A 19492-nucleotide genomic window follows, 5' to 3' on the forward strand; every position below is an offset into this window, starting at 1 on the left:
CGCCGAGCATGTGTCTCAGCTGTGTCTGCGCACCTCCTGCACCCGAATCACCTGAATTGCAGCCGGCGAAGATCGTGAAAGCAGCTTTCTGGGGGTGGGCCTGGGTCCGCATTTTTACCAGCCTCCAGAGACTCCTATTCCCATGGGAGTTCCACTTCCACTGCCCTCCGGGGTTTCACCACTTCCTGGGAGGCCCTCCCAACTGCCACTCCAGCCTGAACACTCCAGAGGAGCCATCCTGGATCCCTACCTGCAGAATCATGTTTTCATGTAGTCTTGTTTTACTGGCAAAAGAGGCAAAAGCCAACCACAGGGCTTCTCCAGGATCAACTTTATTCGCAAGACTGTCCTCCCAGGCTCGAGCCTGAGGGTCCCCCAGGGCCTTCCCGCGTGCTCTCTCTGCCTGGGTCCAGACCTGCCTCCCTCCGGTCTCTGCCTCCACAGCAGCCTCCTAATCCTACGAGGACGGGTCCTTTCCTACTGCTGCTACAATGAAGCACCACGTGCTTAGTGGCTTAGAACAACATCAATGTTTTACCGTACCGTTCTGGAGCTCAGAGTCCCAAATCAGTCCCGCCGGGTGTATCCCTTTCTCCAGGCAAGAATCGTCTCCTTGCCTTTCCACCTTCTGGAGGTCCCCCGCCTTCTCTGGCTCCGGGCCCTTCCTCTCACTCCAGGCTCCTGCAGGCCACAGCTCCTGCCACCGACTCTGACCCTCCTGCCTCCTCTTACAGGGATCCTTGTGATCACGCTGGGCCACCTGGGTAATCCAGGCTCACCTCTCATCTCAAGATCCTTAACTTACAAATATCTGCAAAGTCCCTTCTCCCCCGGACAGCCAGAGTCCCAGGTCCCGGGGATTAGGGTGTGAACATCTTTGGGGACCATTATTCAACCCACCACAGGACCATATTTTCTACAGCAAAGATCAGAACCATGAAATGTCTTACCAGAAGTTTCTAGAAAAAAACAACAACAAAGTTCAATATTTTTTCTGAGCACCTACAATGCAGCAGGTGAAGGGACACAAAGATGCATGAGACATGGTCCCTGCCCTCAGGAAACTCAAAACCCAAGGTACCCATCAGACAAGCCATCTTCTTAAAAAGGAATAAAATTCTCTTGCTGAACCCGGTTTGGCTCAGTGGTAGAGCGTCGGTCTGCGGACTGAAATGTCCCAGGTTCGATTCCGGTCAGGGGCATGTACATCGGTTGTGGGCACATCCCCGGTAGGGGGTGTGCAAGAGGCAGCTAGTTGATGTTTCTCGCTCATCGACGTTTCTAGCTCTCTATCTCTCTCCTTTCCTCTCTGTAAAAAATGAATAAAATATTTAAAAAAAAGGAATAAAATTCTCTTCCCTACAGAAGAATTCCAATTAACGACTAGAAAAAAAAAATAAGGGAAATAGAAAACCAAAACTGGATAATAATGGTTGCAGGCAAGATCCATTAATGAATGCTAAAATTAGTAGGTAAGAATTTGAGGACAAAGTGGATCTTATACAGTCTCAAAGTATCTCCCCCAAATATTTATCACTTACAAATGGAAAGACAGTAACATTACAATCTTAACCAAGAAATCAGATTTACATCACCAGTAACGAGACATATTGATGTCATCCACCCCTGTTAGGATGTTCTGAGGGGGGCTCATCTCCACCTCTGATGCATTCTTGCCAAAAATGCATAACCTCAATCCAATCATGAGAAAACACACCAGACAGACCCAAACTGAGGAACCTTCTACAAAATAACTGACCACTACGTTTCAAAAATATCAAGGTCTTAAAAAGCAAGAAAAAAACTAAGGGATTGTCCCAGATTGAAGGGGACAAAGGAAAAATGACGATTCAATTCAATGGGGAATCCAGGCTTGGATCCTGGACCAGGAAAAGGCCACCTTAGTGGGGAACCTGGGGCAATCTGAACAAAGTAAATAGTTTAATTAATGATTGTGCCAATGTTATTTCTTAGTTTTGATCCCTGTACTATGGTTAAGAAAGAGGTCAGTATTACGGGAAGCTGGGCAAAGGATCAGTGGTACTCTCTCTCTGTACTATTTCTGTAACATTTCTGTACTTCAAAAATTACTTCAAAATGAAAGTTTTTTACATTAAAAAAAAAAAGAATAAAATACAGCAACGACAGCTAAACCACTGCCACAGAAAAGCTAAAACCACAGTCATCATAACCAATACGTTATTCCAACCCCTTCGCATGGAGTATCTCGTCTGAATCCACAGTCCTGCGAGGTTAGTGCTATCGATGGCCCCATTTCACAGACGAGGACATCAAGTCACTGGTGAAGCTGCCCAGGACAGCTCTGGCCGTTGGTTCTGTCACAGGCAGACCTTTTCCCCCACCCACCACCCACCCCCGGCCACAAGCTCCCACAGGAGCAGTCCACACCCTGAACCGCTCTAGACACACGGCAGGTGCCCCACAGCTGTCTGTGCACCACAGGTTGGGTCCCGGGGAGGAGAGGAGGGGGTCTTGAGCTGCATCGAAAAGAAGAGCCAATTCGCCATCCCCCACCCACCCCCCAGCCCCAGCACAGCCCAGCTCCCTGGCGACGGCCCAGCGCCCGGCCGTCATCTGCTCTGGGTAATAGGTATTTGTACGGCGATAATTACAGCATTTGGGAAGAAAATCCCATTAAGCAAGAGCCCCGCCGAGCTGCTAATGCCGGCACAGAACTGGAGGCGGCAACTCCGCCAAGCTCCGTCTGCTTCCAATAAAGCAGGCGCTGCCTGTCCCGCCGCCCGCCGCCGCCGCCACCGGGCCCAGCCCCAAAAGAGCGCGGCCGCCCCTGCTGGCAGCCTGGGCAGCCCGGCCACCCCCACCCATCCCCGCCTCGGAGAGGGGCGTGGAGGAAGGGGCAGCCTGGCCCTATGGGCTCCAGGGGTCCCGGGGATTCGGGGCGCTGGGTGAGGGATGGAGAGCAGGGCCACGCTGGGACCCAGCACGGAGTCTCGTCCCTGCAATCCTGTCACCTCAATAGCAATAATAGCAGCATTTACTGGTCACTCGCTGCGTGCCAGGCCCAATGCAAAGTGCTTCTCACCGCATCCCGCCTTTAATCCTCACCAAGGCACTTTGAGGCGGGCCTTGTCATCATCCCCGCCCTGTGGGCCTGGAGCCGGCCTCCGAGAAGTCAGCACTTTCCCCAGAGCACTTACCGGTCTGCAATTACACCCTTCCTCTCCTATTGTCCTTCATCTCCACCTCCCTGGCTGGACCAAAACCCAGGGAGGGCGAGGCAGTGTGGGTTTCTGTCCCGCTGGATTCACTCAGCGAATGCAGACCTTCAGTAGAGGGCTCCCTGTTTCACGAATGAATCAAACCCATAACCTGCCCGAGGTCCCCGGCTGCTGAATGGCAGAGAGGCTGGACGCCCAGGCGGCTGGCTCCAGAGCCATGCCCGCATGCCGTCCACCCTGCAGAGTCCCTGCCCGGCACTGCCCTGCTCCCTGTCTCCAAACCCCAGGGGCCAGGGGCAGCACTGCCCCAGGACAGGGAAGGAGCCCTCTGAGCAGCCAGACTACGGGAGGGCAGCCTGCAGCCCGGCCGACACCCCAGCTCTCTCCTCTCCCAACGGAGCCCTCACACCTTTAGGAGGGCTTCTTGCATAATAAAGAATAGCATCATCACATAACTGAATCACAAAGCGAGTTCACCTGCAGAGCCTGAGCGGACCCTGCAGAGCCCTGTGAGGTGGCAGGTGGCAGTCCCCAGAGGCTGAGGGACAGGAGAACACCAGCCACGCGACACCAGGCCCTCTCCTCTGCATTCGCTCACTCCCCACGGTCAACCTGCGAAGCTGCCACCGTCCCCTCTTACCGATGGGAAACGGTCCAGGAGAGGACGGAGGGCAGCACTGGGCCTGCCACGGGTCACTGAGAGCCGCCATCAGCCCAGGGCACCGGGAACCGGAGGCGGGAGTCCCTCCAGGAAGCCAGTCCCCCACACAGTGTGGTCTCCGCTACAGGAGACGGAGTCCTGCTCAGGGAGCCCAGGCCACCGAGCCCTGGCAGGAGGCATGGCTTCCGTCTGGCCCGCCGACCGCTCTCTCTGTAGCCACCCTTCCTTCATTGTTTGGTTTTCCAAACAGGATCCCAGAGGATCAGGCTGGGGGTGCCCTGGGCAGCCTTCCTTGGGCAGCACCACCCAGCCCTGCTGAACGGGGCCTCCAGGCTCAGTGGGCTGAGCTGGGAGAAGGCATGGGACACACACACACACACACACACACACACACACACACAGGCCTCTGCAGCAGACAGGGAGCTAAAGCAGTGGACACGCTGGCCAGGAGGCAAAGGAACACACGGAAGAAGGCAGGAGAGCGGGGCCCTCGTGGTCTGACCAGCAGCAGAATGTTCTGGGGCACAATGGAAGCCAGCAGGACCCCCCGCACCCCTCCATCCTGGGCCTCACCCCTCTCTACACCCTGCACCCACACAGGGGCTCAATGGCAAGCCTAGATAGAACACAGCTGCCCGGGTGGAAAGGAGAAGCAGTGTCCCTGCAGACTCTCTCATCATACCCTCCGGAACGTTCTGGTGGAAGTCAGGGTCCTTCCTTGGGTAAAAACACAATTCCTAGTGGCCATGGTTGGGTCCTTTTGAGTCTTCTTTTTTTTTTTTTTTAATATATTTTATTGATTTTTTACAGAGAGGGATAGAGAGCCAGAAACATCGATGAGAGAGAATCATCCATCAGCTGCCTCCTGCACACCCCTCTGGGGATGTGCCCGAAACCAAGGTACATCCCCCCGACCGGAATCGAACCCGGGACCCTTCAGTCCACAGGCCAATGCTCTATCCCCTGAGCCAACCCGGTTTTGGCTCCTTCTGAGTCTTAAGTCCCACAAAGAGACAAGCTCCCAAGCCTCCCCCGTGGCAGTGATCTATCAGCACCTCTCCCCATCCAGCCCATCGCCCCTCTGGCTCCAGCGACACGCTCAGCAGTTCTGGGGCCTGCTGGCACAGCCTCTTCCCAGAAGTCCCCGCAGCACACCAACGGCCATCTCTTCCCACCCGGGGCGCAGGCCTGGACTCCGTGATCATAAAGGTGCCAGGCCGCGCGGGCTGCCGTAGAAACTGCCCAGAACACAAAGGACGGATGGATGCACAGCTGCAGTCCATAAAAACGTCACAGCCTCGAAGGAGCTGCCGGTTCGGGCTCTGACACTGCGCGACGCTCACGTGGATTCCAGAGAGCGTCGGCCTCCGTTGTTTTGAGCCCGTCCAGGTTCTCCCCGGGGATGAGAGTGGTCTTTTCCTCCTCAAATGGCTCTCCCCGCCATTTGTGGACAGGCCGGCTCCTTCTGCTCCCCACCTGCTTCCCCAACCTGAGAAGATCAGACTTCGCCCTGAGATGACTCGCCTCGGCGCGCCATTCCGAAGTCCCCAAAGGGAAAACGCAGACAGAGAAAGGCCTTTCTGACGCTTCCCAACTGTCCCAACCTCCAGTCCCCTCGCATCCCCCCGGACCCAGCACGGGGCAGCCCAGGGCAGCGCGGGCCCAGCAGCCCAGCAGGCCAGGCGCACTCACACCGGCAGGCCTTTTGCTCTCCCCCTTCCTCCTCCTGGCTGCTGTCTTCTCCGCTTGACAAAATACACCCCAACCACTGCGGGGTCCCAGAGAACCCTGGGGAAATGGCCGGTCCTCTGAGAAGTCCCTTTACCCCAGAAAAGGGCTCTTCACCCCAATGTTCCCACCAACAGCCCCATCGTGCTGCATGCCTGGCCCTCTCCCCAAAGCTTACAGTCAGGTGTCCCCTGCCCCGTCCTCTGGACTCTACATCCCTGAGGGCAGGGAGTTTCCCCCTTCCCCCTGGAGCTTCAGCACCCGGGGCAGTTCCTGGCTCTGTGAGCATTCGCTGAATTAAATTACAAGGCCCTTCTCTGATCCAATCGTAACAATGGCCCTCACTGAGCAAGCTTCGTCATGGACCAGGCCCTTCCCACACATTCCCTTCAGTCCGCACATGAACCAGAGACCTCATGCCTCAGCAGCTCCGTTTTCCTGATGGAAAGCAACTCAAGCTCAGAGACGTTAAGGAACTTGCTCAAGGTCACACAGCAAATGACTGACTGACTCTTTCCTCTGCACTAGGCAACGTAACATCTCTCTTCATCACAGGAGAGCTCAAACGTTCATAAAGTCAAGACAGACACTCGCCTCAAAACTGAAGAGTGCAAGGAAGGAGATGACTTCCAGATCAGACCCAAAAGCAAAGGAGAGGGGCTCATGTGCCTCCGACCGGGGCCGCTACCTGGCTAACAGCTGCAGGAGAAACGCCCCATGGACACAGCCAAGGAACAGAGGAGGTCCAGGGGGAACACGTGTGCAGGGGAACCCTGCCACTTCAGGGGTCACATGTTTCTGGCCTCAGTCTCTCCCAGGGCCACACAGGATAAGGCACAGGTGCCGCCAAGCAAACTCGGTCTGGTCCGACCTCTCCCCACAGCAGCACCTTCCCCCAGACCCACACCCACACACGGGTGCCATCTCGGTTGCATCTACATTGCAGATTCTCAAACCTCCACGGGAATTTTTCAGACTCAGCCAAGAAGAGTCTGTGGCAAACCTGCTGACCGTGGTACGGACTTTGATCCTGGAGACAGCCCTCCCCAGGGTCAGGTTTCTGCTTCTCACCGCCCATGAGACGTGTGCTCAAAAGTTATCACAATATATATGTCTTCCCGTGGAGCCGCTGCGGGCGCCCGGGAGCGGGGAAGGGAGCGGGCAGGTTTCAAAGCAGCGGGCAGCGGTCACCAAAGTCCAATCCAACCCCTCCCGAGGCCGGCATCTCTGTGAGCAGCACAAAGGCCCTGCGTGTGACCAAAACCTACACACACAGCCAGGTACAGGGGCGCCCGCCCTGAGGGGACCCCACTCCACTAAGAACTCACACAGACACGTATTCTGCAAGGAATCCGGGGAAAACAAATTACATAGGTCTGTAAACACACACACGCTCGCCAGCCACATGCACACACATGCCCTCCCAATCTCATCAGGTCTAGAAAGGACTGTTTTCCTCCAGAATTCAGAACGGAGAGACAGGGAGAGAAACGGTGGTTTTGTGACTGGTCACAGTCAATGCCTTTCACCTCGCGTCGCCCACTCCAAGCCCCTGACCTCTCGGCGTTATTCACAGGATTCTCGGTCCGGGTCGCACCTATCCCTCTCTGGGTTCTGGATGTAACAAACCCTAAGACCCAAACCCAAATCCCTCCGGTCCCATTGTCTGCCAGGGTTGGAGATGGCTGGATACTGGAGGAATTGGGGCGGACGGTGCAATGCCAGACACCCTACAAGGGAAGGATTCTTACGGTTCTGGGGCAAACAATGGGGAGGGAGGGAAAGACAGAAACTTCCACTCCATCCCATCTTGCCCCCCAGCACCAGCCTGCAAGCGCTCGGAGCCCACATCCACACAGCCCACCCCCACGTGCCCAAGAGGAGACATGGTTCCTGGCAAGCGCCCGGAGCTTCCCTCCCGGGTGCCCGGAAGGCTTTGTGGCACCAGTTCGCAGGCAGCCAGGAGGCATGAAGTGCGGGTGCGGCGGGGAGGGCCTGCCCGTGCTGAGCCTGGGGTGCAGGTGTGAGGATCAGCGCTGACAGCCCGCCGAGAGCCTTTTGAATCCGGGAAAGGAAAACGGGAGCTGCTGGCTCCCGGCTCCCGTCTCCCGGCTCCCGGCTCCGGGTTCCCGGCTCCCGGCTCCCGGCTCCCGGCTCCGGGCTCCCGGCTCCCGGCTCCCGGCTCCCGGCTGGAGCAGGACTCTGGCAGGCACTGACTCGCCTCCTGGCTGCGGAGCCCGGCCCCGCGGTCCCACCCCCGGTCCTGAGTGCGCCCCAGCGGGGGGCAGCCTGGGGGCCGGGGCTGTACTCACAGGCGCTCGGTGCTCCGCGGGATGTTCCTGGGCACGGCCTGCAGCCCGGTGCCGTGGCAGTCCACCGAGGTGCCGGAGCAGGTGCAGAGCGCGGGGCACGCCGCGGCCCCCGGGCGCCACGCCACTGCCCACAGCAGCAGCCAGAGCCGCGGGCTCCGGGCCGTCAGCGCCATGGTTCCTCACCGCGTCCCTCCGGCGGGCCAGCCAGCGGCCCTCACCATGCCCGTGGGGCGGCTCCCAGGGGCAGTGCGGGTCCGGGCGGCTCCCAGGGGCAGTGCGGGTCCGGGCGGCTCCAGGGGCAGTGCCGGGCAGAGCCCCGGAGAGCCCGCGGGCCGGTGCGCCGCGCCTGGCGGGCGGGCAGGAGGCACCTCGCTCCTGTCCACCGGCGACGGCGCCTGCCGCGGGCGGAGGGAGGGCGCCCGGCTCCTCTCCGGTGTCTCTCCGGTGCTCTCCGGTGCTCCCCGGTGTCTCCGGCGGCGGCTCCTGCCCCCTCCGCTCCCGCAGAGCCGGGGAGGAGATGGGCGGCCCGCGCTCACGCACCGGCGCGCACGGACGCAGCCACACGCGCTCCCTCTGCACGCTGCTCCCACTCCCACCGGCGGCAGCCGTCAATCTAAGAGCTCACATCCAGGACCAGACTCCTCCCCGCCCTCCCCCTCCTCCCCGCCCTCCTCCCCACCCCCTCCCCGCCTTTCCCCTCCCTGCCCAGCCTCCCGGAGACCGCTCCGCGCCTGCTGCCCGCAGCGTCCGGTTTCAAAGGTGCAACCTGCGAGGCACCGCGGGCGAGTGGACCGGGGGCTTCGGGGAGGGGGTCTCAGGTGCCACCGGCCTCTGACCCTCGCCTGCTGCGCGCGCACACACACCCCACACACACACACACACACCACACACACACACACACACACACACACTCACACTCACACACACACTCACACACACACACCACACACACACACTCACACACACTCACACACTCACGCACACACATCACACACATACACACACGCTCACACACATATCACACACAGCAAGAACACACACTCACACACACACACACACACAGTGAGGATGAGCACCCTTACACGCAGCACCCGGCACCCAAAGAGAAGCGGGGAGAGGATTTTATTTTGCCGCCCGGACCCTCTTCCCTGGGCCACAGACAAGCTCTCCCCACCGGCAGAAACTGCTCCCAGGCCCTGGGACCTGCTTCATCCATTCACCGTGAGAGGAAGCCCTGTGCCCCAGGTGGCCAGATCCCAGCCACCTACCTTACTTAGCGAGACCTCGAGGGCAGAGTGTGTGGGGGGGTATGGGGGGTTACAAAAGCCCTGGACCAATAAAGTCTCCTCCCCTCCCGCTGTGCACCACATCCTCCTCCAAGATGGCAGCGGCCGCTTGTCCGCGGGGGGCAGCAGCTGGCTGCACCCGGAAGGAGAACGGCCCGATGTGGACACCACGCGGCCCTGGGGCATCACTCCTGCCCGTTGGCCTGTGCCGGCTTCCCAGGGGGTAGGAGCAGGGCATCCGTGGGGATTGGGAACCGAGCATGGCATCTCGGCCACCACACCAGCGTTCCCGTTCCCAGTAAACAAACACGAATATGGCTGGACAGGAGCTGGGTGACCTGCTTGGAGAGACTCACCGCAGGCCGCCAGGGCAGACCCCGGGCCTCACAGTCCTGGGGGCAGGGGCTTTCCTCGGGCTCAGGCAGGTGTGAGCATGGGTGTGAGCGGAAGACCCAGGTGGGGAGAGAACTCTCCTCAGGCCAGGAAAGAAAAGGACCTCCCGGAGTCCAGGGCAGCTGTGGCTCGCTGACACTCCATACATGGCACCCAGACACCTCTTGTCCACCCACCCGCACCCTGATTCCAGGCTGTGGGCAAGAAGACACAGTTGAGCAGCTCAAGAAGCACCTCCCCTCACAGGAGCTGGCTGCCCGGCTTTCTTCTCGGGAGAACCAGAAAGGAAGGTGGCTCATCCAAGAGGTGCAGCCTCCTGAGGGGGGTGGGGGGTGCTGGTGGCTCCACCATTAAACCCTCATCGCCCACCAGGCACAGACTCGGGGTTCCTCTTCCTTTTCCATCTTTATGCAGAGTGTGCAGAACCTCTGTCGTCACAGCGCGCACAGTGTGGCCAGGATGTCGCAGCGGATGTGGCTGATTGGATGGGCTCTGGACAGCTCTTCTCAAAGTGCTCACACGCCCCTGACCGTGACCTCCCTCCAGGGCCACAGGTCCTTCAGCATCGATTCCATGACAACTTGGGGTGAAGGGACTTTCTCGGGGGTCTTCCCGTGGTGTGATCTTCCAGAACCTTCCCGCCTACCAGGCCAGAGCTCCACGGCCTGCTCAGGCCTCCTCTCCCCTCTCCCTCGTGAACGCCTACTCCGAGCACTCAGCCCCTCTCCCAGGCCCTCCCTGGCCGCCATGGGCAGGTTAAACCCTCATTCCTCCCAGCCTGCTGCTTTGTTGACCCCCTCTTCGCTGGGGCTCTGTTTACACATGAGGCTCCTTCCCTGACACCCCTTCTGGGGCCGCGCCTGCCCCCAACACACGGCTTCCTCGCCTCCTCACTGTGGCCCTGAACCCAGCACCTGGCACGTAGGCCTGTCACAGACGGAACCCAGACTGTGGGGACACCTGGTCTCCCACCTTCTGCTCCAGCGGTGGGTGCCGCCATGGCCCCATGACCTCAAAAGGCTCCTTAAAGCCAGGACTCTTGGGCAGAGGGGAAGTGTTGATTACCCTGGCAGGAGGCCCCGGGGGGGCTGCGGAGAGGCAGGGTGAGGGGGTGGGAGGAAGGCTGGGAGTGGGCAGGGGGTGGCATGATCAGCCCTGCCTTTGGCTCCTGAGAGATGAGGAGCAATCTCTAGACAGTGAGTGCCCTGGACACGTCCAGACTAACCTGGCCGGTGAACCCCAAGCCGGCCTTAAGCCAAGGTGTCATGGCCTGGCCAGGCCTGGCCTTAGCTTTAACATGGGGAAGGAGGGAGGGTCCCTTACGCCTAGGACAAAGACTCCCCCGCCAGCCAGTCAGGGGAGGCCCTGCCCAGCAGCCGGGCAGCTCCCCAACTTGGCTCCCGTCCCCAGTTCCTCCACCCCAGAATCTGGCTGGCTCCCCAATTTGGGAGGCAGCTCGCCATGAATGAACACAGCTCATTAGCGTTCCCGGCACATTATACTCATTAAACAACCGCCTGGCCAGCCGCATACTCCACCCCCCTACCCCTCCACCCCTCCACCCCCGCCTTTGCTTTTTCAGTTTCCTCTCCCATGTCCCTCCCTGCGCTGGGGCTCCCCACCCCCTCCCTACAGCCAGGCCACCTGCTCCCTCTGCCCGGATGGAGAGGAGGCAGGCCCGTCACAGTGCTTCTGCCAGGAGTGCTCCGCCTGGCCCCACGCTGCCCACGGGCCACCAGCAGGCAGCCCCCAGAGGGACACTTGGGGCTGGGTCTCCCCCTCCAGGGGAATGAGCCTCCTCTGAGTCCCCCCAGCCATGTGTGCTTGGGAGCAGCGGGCCACCTCCTGCCTGCGACTCGGGGACACGGTGCCCTCCTGCCAGCTCTCTGCTCAGGGTCCTCGCCTCCATCTCCACCCACCCTTTCTGCAGCACCAAGAGGCGGCAGAGCCTGGTGAGGCGGCGGCAGAGCTCTGTGGTTTTGACTTCCAAAGTGCAGAAGGCAAGCATGAGACAAAAGCCTGCCGTCTGAGCACTTATTAGACACCATTTATTGGATATAATTTATGCGCTATGCACACCATACTGGGACTCAGCAACCTGACAGAAGATAAAACGGACCTGGCCCACAGAGAGCTCATGGCCCAGCGGGGGAACGGGAAATGGAAAGTCACTCCACATCATTAGTTTAGTAAGCAGGGCGTGAACTTGCACAGAACCCAGAATGTGGGGCACAGGATAAGGCTGGAAGGCTTCCTGGAAGAGGAAGCACTTGAGCTGAGTCTTGAAGGACAAACAGGCATTGGCTGGAGGGCCAAACAGGAGGGGCTTTCTGGGCAAAGAGAACTGCATGAGGTGAGGCACACGGACAGCAGCAACCTCCTCAGCGGCTGAGCCGTGGCAAGGTCAGCAAGGCAGGGGGTCAGGGGGGCAGCATGGGTGGGGGTCAGAGAGGTGACAGGGGCGCATCCCAGAGGGCCTGGTGTGGCCGTTCTCTGAATTTACTGGACTTGCAGAATCCCCTGGTTTGTCCCTGAATTCAAGTGCGTGCTTACATATGTGTGTGTGTGTGTATGTTTGCAATGCACTGTCCCAAGAGCCAATAGCAATGGTGGCTTCCTCGGGAGGGCGTGGGTGGTGGCAGGGACAGTTTCAGCGTATGCCTTTTTTTCCTGCTGTTCGGATTTCTGTAATTGTATTCTGTGCCCTAACTCCCCACAACCACCAATACGTTTTAAAACATCCCCTGGAGTGCTCATTATAAATGCCAATTTTGAGGACACACCCAACACCTTTTTAATCAGAATCTTCATGCTTAGCAAGTTTCAGAGACCGTGTTCTATAAGAGTCCAGGCCTGGTGTACTGAGTTAATGAGTTTGAACTTGAACCTGAAAACTCTGGGGAGCCTTTGAAGGAAGGGGCCTGGCAAGGACCAAGGGTTTGAAGCTTGCCTGCCTCCCTTCTCTCCAGTGGCCACACGCTGTTAGCAAGCAGGAGTCATGTCACAGAGAAAGAGAGCTGGGGGTACAGGGACAAGGAGAGGGGACTGGCCATGTGTAGCTTCAGTCACAAGATGTTCGAGCTGCGGGGGGATGGGGAAATGATCACGTGGAAAACCACTGTACAGCTGAAACCGGTTTGGCTCAGTGGATAGAGCGGCGGTCTGTGGACTCAAGGGTCCCAGGTTCGATTCCAGTCAAGGACATGTACCTTGGTTGCGGGCACATCCCCGATAAGGAGTATGTAGGAGGCAGCTGGTAGATGTTTCTCTCTCATCAATGTTTCTAGCTCTCTATCCCTCTCCGTTCCTCTCCGTAAAAAATCAATAAAATACTTTTTTTTAAATATATTTTTTATTGATTTTCCACAGAGAGGAAGGGAGAGAGATAAAGAGCTAGAAACGTCGATGAGAGAGAGACATCAACCAGCTGCCTCTTGCACACTCCCTACCAGGGATGTGCCCGCAACCAAGGTACATGCCCTTGACCGAAATCGAACCTGGGACCTTTCAGCTGCAGATGGACGCTCTATCACTGAGCCAAACCGGTTCTGGCAATAAAATACATTTTTTTTAAAAAAGAAAAGAAAACCACTGTACAGCTGTGGCCCACAGGAGTGAAGCCACCAGCCCAGGTGGCCAAGGAGTGGCCAGGGGAGCCATGACTGAGTCTGGATCTTCTCCCCGAGGCCACACACCTGAGGAAAAGACCTAACGCCCCAATAGTTTTTTTTTTCTACCGTCCAACCCACCGGCACCTACCGCCCCCATACGGACTGAGAAACCAGGAGTCACTGGGAGGTGGTGCCAGCAAGACTCCGGATATTTTAGTTTTGATCTCTAAACCCCATGACATACTCAAATTTGAAGAAGGATGGACCACCTGAGGCTCTCGGTGACCGTGCGCCTAGACTGAAGATCAGCTGTTTTTTATAAAGGGGATTTCTTCAAGCCATACGCATCCAGGACAACCCTAGCCGATGAGAAGCCCTGGGAGCGAGAGAGAAGCCAAGAGGGGAGAGGAAGAAAGGAAAGGGGATGGAAGGGAGAGAGCAGGCCCCAAAGTCTGTGCCGGCAGCAGCTCGCTCCTCCATTTATCAGCCATTGATTGCCTGCCAGCTGAGAGGCAGCTGAAGGCTCCTCCAGAGATGAGCCTGTCAGTCCCCCACTTTGCAGACAGGGACACGGAGCCCCCAGAGGACAGGTCTCTGACCCGGTCACAGCCTCTGTGCCACTCGTGTTTGCCGTCTAGCGCCTCACGCCAGGGCCAGGAGCCGAGTAGGTGCTCAGTAAATGTGTGTGAGACCAAAGCGAACTGGGATGAGAGCACAAAACTCAGGTCCCCATTGTGGAAGAGAAACAGCATGGAGAAGCCCAGGAGTAATAACAGTTGTTCAAAGTCAGAGCCGCTGGAATCTGGATAAATAGGCCCGATCCAGGAACCCCGGGCAGCTGCTCACTTAGCTCCAGTCCTTTCTGCAGCAAACATACAAGCTGCCCTCTCCCTCCTCCCACCGCCCGCACAGCGCCCAGCGGCGAGGATGAGGAGTCGCCTGAGGGCTGTGCCTTCAACTCTCTGAGCTGAAAGGGACCTTGCACGGCCTCTAGTCAGAGTCCCTGTAATGTCTTCTTAAATGATTTTCATTAAGTTCATTCAATAAATATTTCCTGTGCATCCACGAACAAGGCCCTGCATTGCTGAAACAGGAAGTGTGATCCTTGTTAAAATTAGAAGCAAGTTAGTAAGTCAGGCATTTTTCCACAGCCAGAAGTATTTGAGGGGCAAACATAGGCATTTAATGCAAACAAAAACATTCAAGGCAGCTATTATTTCAAAAAGCAAAGAGCTAACTTTAAAAGAGGTCTCTCTTTTTTTTGGAAAAATTATTCCCTTCCTGATGGAAACAACAACCACCACTTCCACGCATGGAGGGCTGGTGGGTGGGCTGGGGAGGTAGCCAAAGCCCTCTGCCAGCAAATACAGACGAGATCCACTCTTGGACACTAAAGAAAGCGGAAGGCTTGACATCAGGAGAAGCAAGCCGAGGCAAGCCCCTGGAGAGTCAGGAAAGAATTAGAGGGAATTCAAGATTTCTTCAAGCCTGCAGAAAACCGAAGTTCAATTAAGTAACTGAAAATACGAACTATTGCAAAAGCTATGAAACCGGGGAAGGTTAGAGAACACGCTGCCTGGCTGGATAGGTGGTTGCTTTTCTTTAAGTCTTGCTCTAGCCCTGGCTGGTTTGGCTCAGTGGATAGAGCGTCGGCCTGCGCACTCAAGAGTCCCAGGTTCGATTCCAGTCAAGGACACGTATCTTGGTTGCGGGCACATCCCGGTGTGGGGTGTGTAAGAGGTGGCCCCGGTGGGGTGTGTGCAGGAGGCGGCTGATCGATGTTTCTCTCTCATCGATGTTTCTAGCTCTCTATTCCTCTCCCTTCCTCTCTGTAAAAAATCAATAAATTTTTTTTTTAAAGTCTTGCTCTAAATGATAAATAATCTCAGAGTATGAATTCAACAGGTGGACCTGGAGCCCAGCTCCAGGTGTGAGGTGAATAGAGATTCTGTTCACATTTAGTGCAGATCAGTGCTTTGTGAGTAGAAATCAAGCTAAACCCTTACCACCTTCCTTTGACCCAGCAAGTGCTCTCCAAGAGAAAGAGAGTGGAGGGAGAGGAGAGAGAGAGAGAGAGAGAGAGAGAGAGAGAGAGAGAGAGAGAGAGAGAGAGCGCCTTAGCTCTGGGACTGCTACAACAAAATACCATAGACGGATGACTTAAACAAGCCAAAGATCAAGGTGCCCCCATGGTCAGGTTCTTGGTGAGACCCCTCTTTCTGGCTGGCAGATGTCTGCCTTCTTGCTGTGCCCTCACGTGGCAGAGAGAAGAAGGCCTGGTATCTCTCCCCCTTCTCAGAAGGAATAATGGGAATGATAACAAGTCCCCTCACTGAGGCTCTACCCTCAGGATTTTGTCTAAAACTATTTACCTCCCAAAGACCACGATTCTTAACATCATCATTGGGGGCTCAGGCTTCAACATGTGAATTTGGGGGGACACATTTCGTCCGTGATGATACCCAACAGAAATGACAAGGTTAGCCCACCAAACACACGTACAAGGATATCTAGCAGCCTCATTCACAACTGCCCGAACTTGGAAACAACGCAACTGTTCCCTCCACAGGAGAATGAGCAATGTGTGGTGTCTCCAGACAGCAGGGTACTGAGCAAGAACAAGCCCGGATGACGCGAAGGAGCCACACAGGCCTTGGGCTGCGTGAAAGACGCTAGACCCAGGAGTAGGTGTTATTTGATTCAATCTGTATGAAGTAACACACAAGCAAAACTAGTCTGTGATGTCAGAAGTCAAAACAATGGTCATGTTAAAGAGAACAGCGACAGGGAGTTCTTCTGGGCTTTTAGAAATATTCTATATGGTTTGTTTCTTTGTTTGTTTTTAATATATTTTGTTGATTTTTTTACAGAGAGTAAAGGAGAGTGACAGAGAGCTAGAAACGTCATTGAGAGAGAAACATCGACCAGCTGCCTCCTGCACATCCCCTACCGGGGAAGTGCCCGCAACCAAGGTACATGCCCTTGACCAGAATCGAACCCGGGACCTTCCAGTCCGCAGGCCGATGCTCTATCCACTGAGCCAAACTGGTTTCGGCAATATTCTGTATGTTGATCTCGGTGGTGGGAGCCTCTGTGTGTGTGTGTGTGTGTGTGTGTGTGTGTGAACATACACCACGCTGTGTACTTTGTGAAGGTTATTCCCAATTAAAGAAAGAAGGAAAAGAAAGAAAGAAAACATTTCTATCAGGGATGACAAGGACACGATGTGTACGCCACCACTCTCCCCGCTCCTGCCTGTGGCAGGCATTGCTAATTAATCACCCTGCTCCTTTCATGAAACTCAGCTTCAGACGTGTTCTCCATCCAGCACTCCAGTCCATTTTCTCTGAGACAAAAACAATGAGTGTTCCCTCCCGTACACACACGCGTCTTAATTAAGAGAGCAGGTACGCTATCCTCTTCGGTTTGTGGAGCCCTGCTTCGAGCAAGCCTGGCGTCCACGTCCTGACTGGTGGCAGCGCCCCTGGATTCAGGTGCAGATCCCAAGAGGAAACGGCTTCGGAATCGCAGAATTGGGAACTGGAGAATGAGAGCATGAGGGGCACACGGCTGGGAGGAAGCCCCTGGCTCAGGGCTGGGGAACTGAGTGATCTACAGGTCACAATGGGGCCCAGCACAGACGAGCTGGACTGGGGCCCACTTCCTCCCACGTGGAACCAAGGGTTTTCTGTACCAGCAGGGGATGCGGGAGAAGAGGACTGACGTGCACGCTGGGCTGCGGGAAATGACGCCCTCTTGCTTTCCCCATGGTCCTCCTGCAGCTGGAGACACGGCCTCCACCTCCGCTCACCCAGGCTCCTCTGCGGCACCTCACGGATGCTAACCCTTCCCACGGGTTCGCTCTAACAACCTACAGTCTTCCATGTCCCCTGCCACACCATGGGGGATCCGGACAGATCCATTTGAAATAAGAAAACTGAGGCCCAGAGATGTGGTGTGATTCACAAACAGCAGAAGTCCAGGCCTGCCTTCCTCCTAAGCCCATGCTCCTTCTTTGCCTTTTCCTTTAGTTTTAGTTTTTATTTTTACCTCAAAGCTATACATGCACACAGTGGTCAAATAGGTCTGTAAGATTTGTTATGAAAATGGCAGTTCCCTGCCCATTTCCCTTCTCTGGCGCCAACCACTTTCACCCTTTCAAGCTAATTATGTTAGAATTTATCTCCACAACGTATAAAAATAGATCCCCACCAACTCGAATCACTTTGGAATTTCAGCATATTGAGAGCAAAGATCCTACAAGCTTCCAGAAAGAGTAAAATCAATGTCACCTACAAAGAGCTAGGAAATAGAATGGTCTTCAAGCATTGGAGCACAGAAGCCAGTAGAACAATATCTTTAAAGTTCTGAATGAAAATGATCCTCAACTTAAAATTCCATACACAGCCAAACTGTCAATTAAATGGGAGGGTAACATATAGACATTTCAGATATGAAAGATCTCGAAATACTGGCCTCTCCTCTATCTTCTCTCAAGAAACAGTTATAGGATGCCCAATCCTTTACATCTGACCCAAAATCTTTGTTGTTGTTAGCTCACTTCTATGTTTCCTGCCCTTGAAAGGTATTGGACCTTCAAAAAAAAAAACCCTTTTATGTCAATTTACTACAACGTTGAGAGAATGAAAGGAGATGAGTCAACCAATTATCATTACCCATAAGTTCTCTGCTCTTTTATTCATTTTTAAATAATGGACCTTTCAAAGAAAACTTTATGCAAAAGACCAATAGCTAAGGCACACAAAAGCAACATAGCACAGTTTCTCTCCATTTGCTGTTAAGAAAGCTTCTGCAGCTAATTAATGGGGGGGGGGGGAGATTAAATTAGAGCAACACCATTTTGTAACCATAAATTAATACTTGGATCTAGGCATTGAGTATCAGCAGCTGTTAACATCACCCCCTACTTGCACACACACAACATCACCCCCTATGTGCACAGGTGCCCTGACTGAGAATCCAACTGTGACCTCCTACTTCATAGGTCAATGCTCAACCAGTGAGCCACACCAGCCAGGCCATCATGTCTGTCTTTTGATGAAAGAACACACACCACCGCTGGGACCGGTTTGGCTCAGTGGATAGAGCGTCGGCCTGCGGACTGAAAGGTCCCGGGTTCGATTCCGGGCAAGGGCATGTACCTGAGTCCTGGGGCTGGGAGAGCTTGAGAAGTCTTGCTGCTTCCAGCTTGTTCTCCAGCTGCCTGCTCGGCTCCTCAAACTCAACATGACCGAAACCTAATTCCTGGGCTCCCTCTTCCCCTCCAACTCCAGTCCTCCTCCAGTGTTTTCTGTCTCCAGACACCCTCCTGCCTGCCCAGCTAGATGAGCCAGAAAACTAAGCAGCAGCCTTTACGCCTCCTTCTCCCTCTCCTCACTGCTGACCCATCGTCATGACAGACAGACGTCACTTTAATTCCATCACGTCACCCACTTGTCTCCATCTCCCATCTTCCCCTGGACACTGTGGGAATGGCGTTCCCTGGGGTTACCCACATGCCTCTCCTTCTCACCACCACCGTTTAAATTTACTTCCGGGATTACCTGGTTACTATCCGCCTCCTCCACCAGACCGTAAGCTCCAAGGGGGCCAGGGACATGCCTGCGTTACTCACCGCTGGGTCCTCCTCTTAGCACACACCGGCGCATCGCAGGTGTTCAGTGAATATACACACAGTCAACTGATGTCAGATCGAAAAGGAGTGTGGTTCCCCGTTTACCTGCTGTGGCCCAGGGGAGCCTGCACCTTCTGCCACCCTTAGGACCTCCCTGCAGAAGCCACATCACGTCTCTCCACCTGCTCCCCTCCCCTTCGCCCTCCTGCCCACTCCCGGGAACCCCCATTGTTTCCTTGAAACCTGTTCCCCTCCCCGCCCCCACTGAGTCAAAACCTCCACTGCAGGTCTCTTCCCTTCTCTGGCAAGCCTGTGAGTTTGGGTACTTCCCCCAAGGTTGGCGAAAGACGTGTGGCCACAGTCATGGAAGACCCTTGCAAGCAGCACCCGAGCACCTCCTCCTCCCGCTCTGCACGAAAGGAGCTCACCATCCCCGAGAGAGACAGTCACACAAACACAGTGCGGCGCCATCAGGGCTCCGGGAGAGACGTATTGACGTTGCTATGGGAATTCAGCCGGTGGAGCAGAGAGCGCTGCCCAGGAGACAGAGCTTCTTGGGGGGGAAGCTTCTGAGCGGGGTCTTTGGAGAGGGGAAAGCCATGGTGGGGGAGACTGTGCACGGACCCAACACGGATGAATGCTCTTTGGACACGGCAGCAGAACTGA

The 19492-nt window shown here is 55.8% G+C and overlaps 1 protein-coding gene across 2 annotated transcripts in view; it reads right to left on the minus strand.

Moving 5' to 3' along the window:
* SLIT1 (slit guidance ligand 1) overlaps nt 1-8158 on the minus strand; it is a 140425-nt gene extending 132267 nt beyond the window's left edge. For both annotated transcript variants that reach the window (XR_014796751.1, XM_084903500.1), the window contains exon 1: nt 7902-8158. Coding sequence is in view for 1 of the 2 variants with exons in the window: in XM_084903500.1 (XP_084759626.1) it covers nt 7902-8074 (173 nt within the window). In the remaining variant the exon portion in view is untranslated. The remainder of the gene's footprint in view (nt 1-7901) is intronic.
* Nucleotides 8159-19492: the final 11334 nt, after the last annotated feature.

Source organism: Pipistrellus hanaki (assembly GCF_964339955.1).
Source record: "Pipistrellus hanaki genome assembly, chromosome: 14".
NCBI lineage: Eukaryota > Metazoa > Chordata > Mammalia > Chiroptera > Vespertilionidae > Pipistrellus > Pipistrellus hanaki.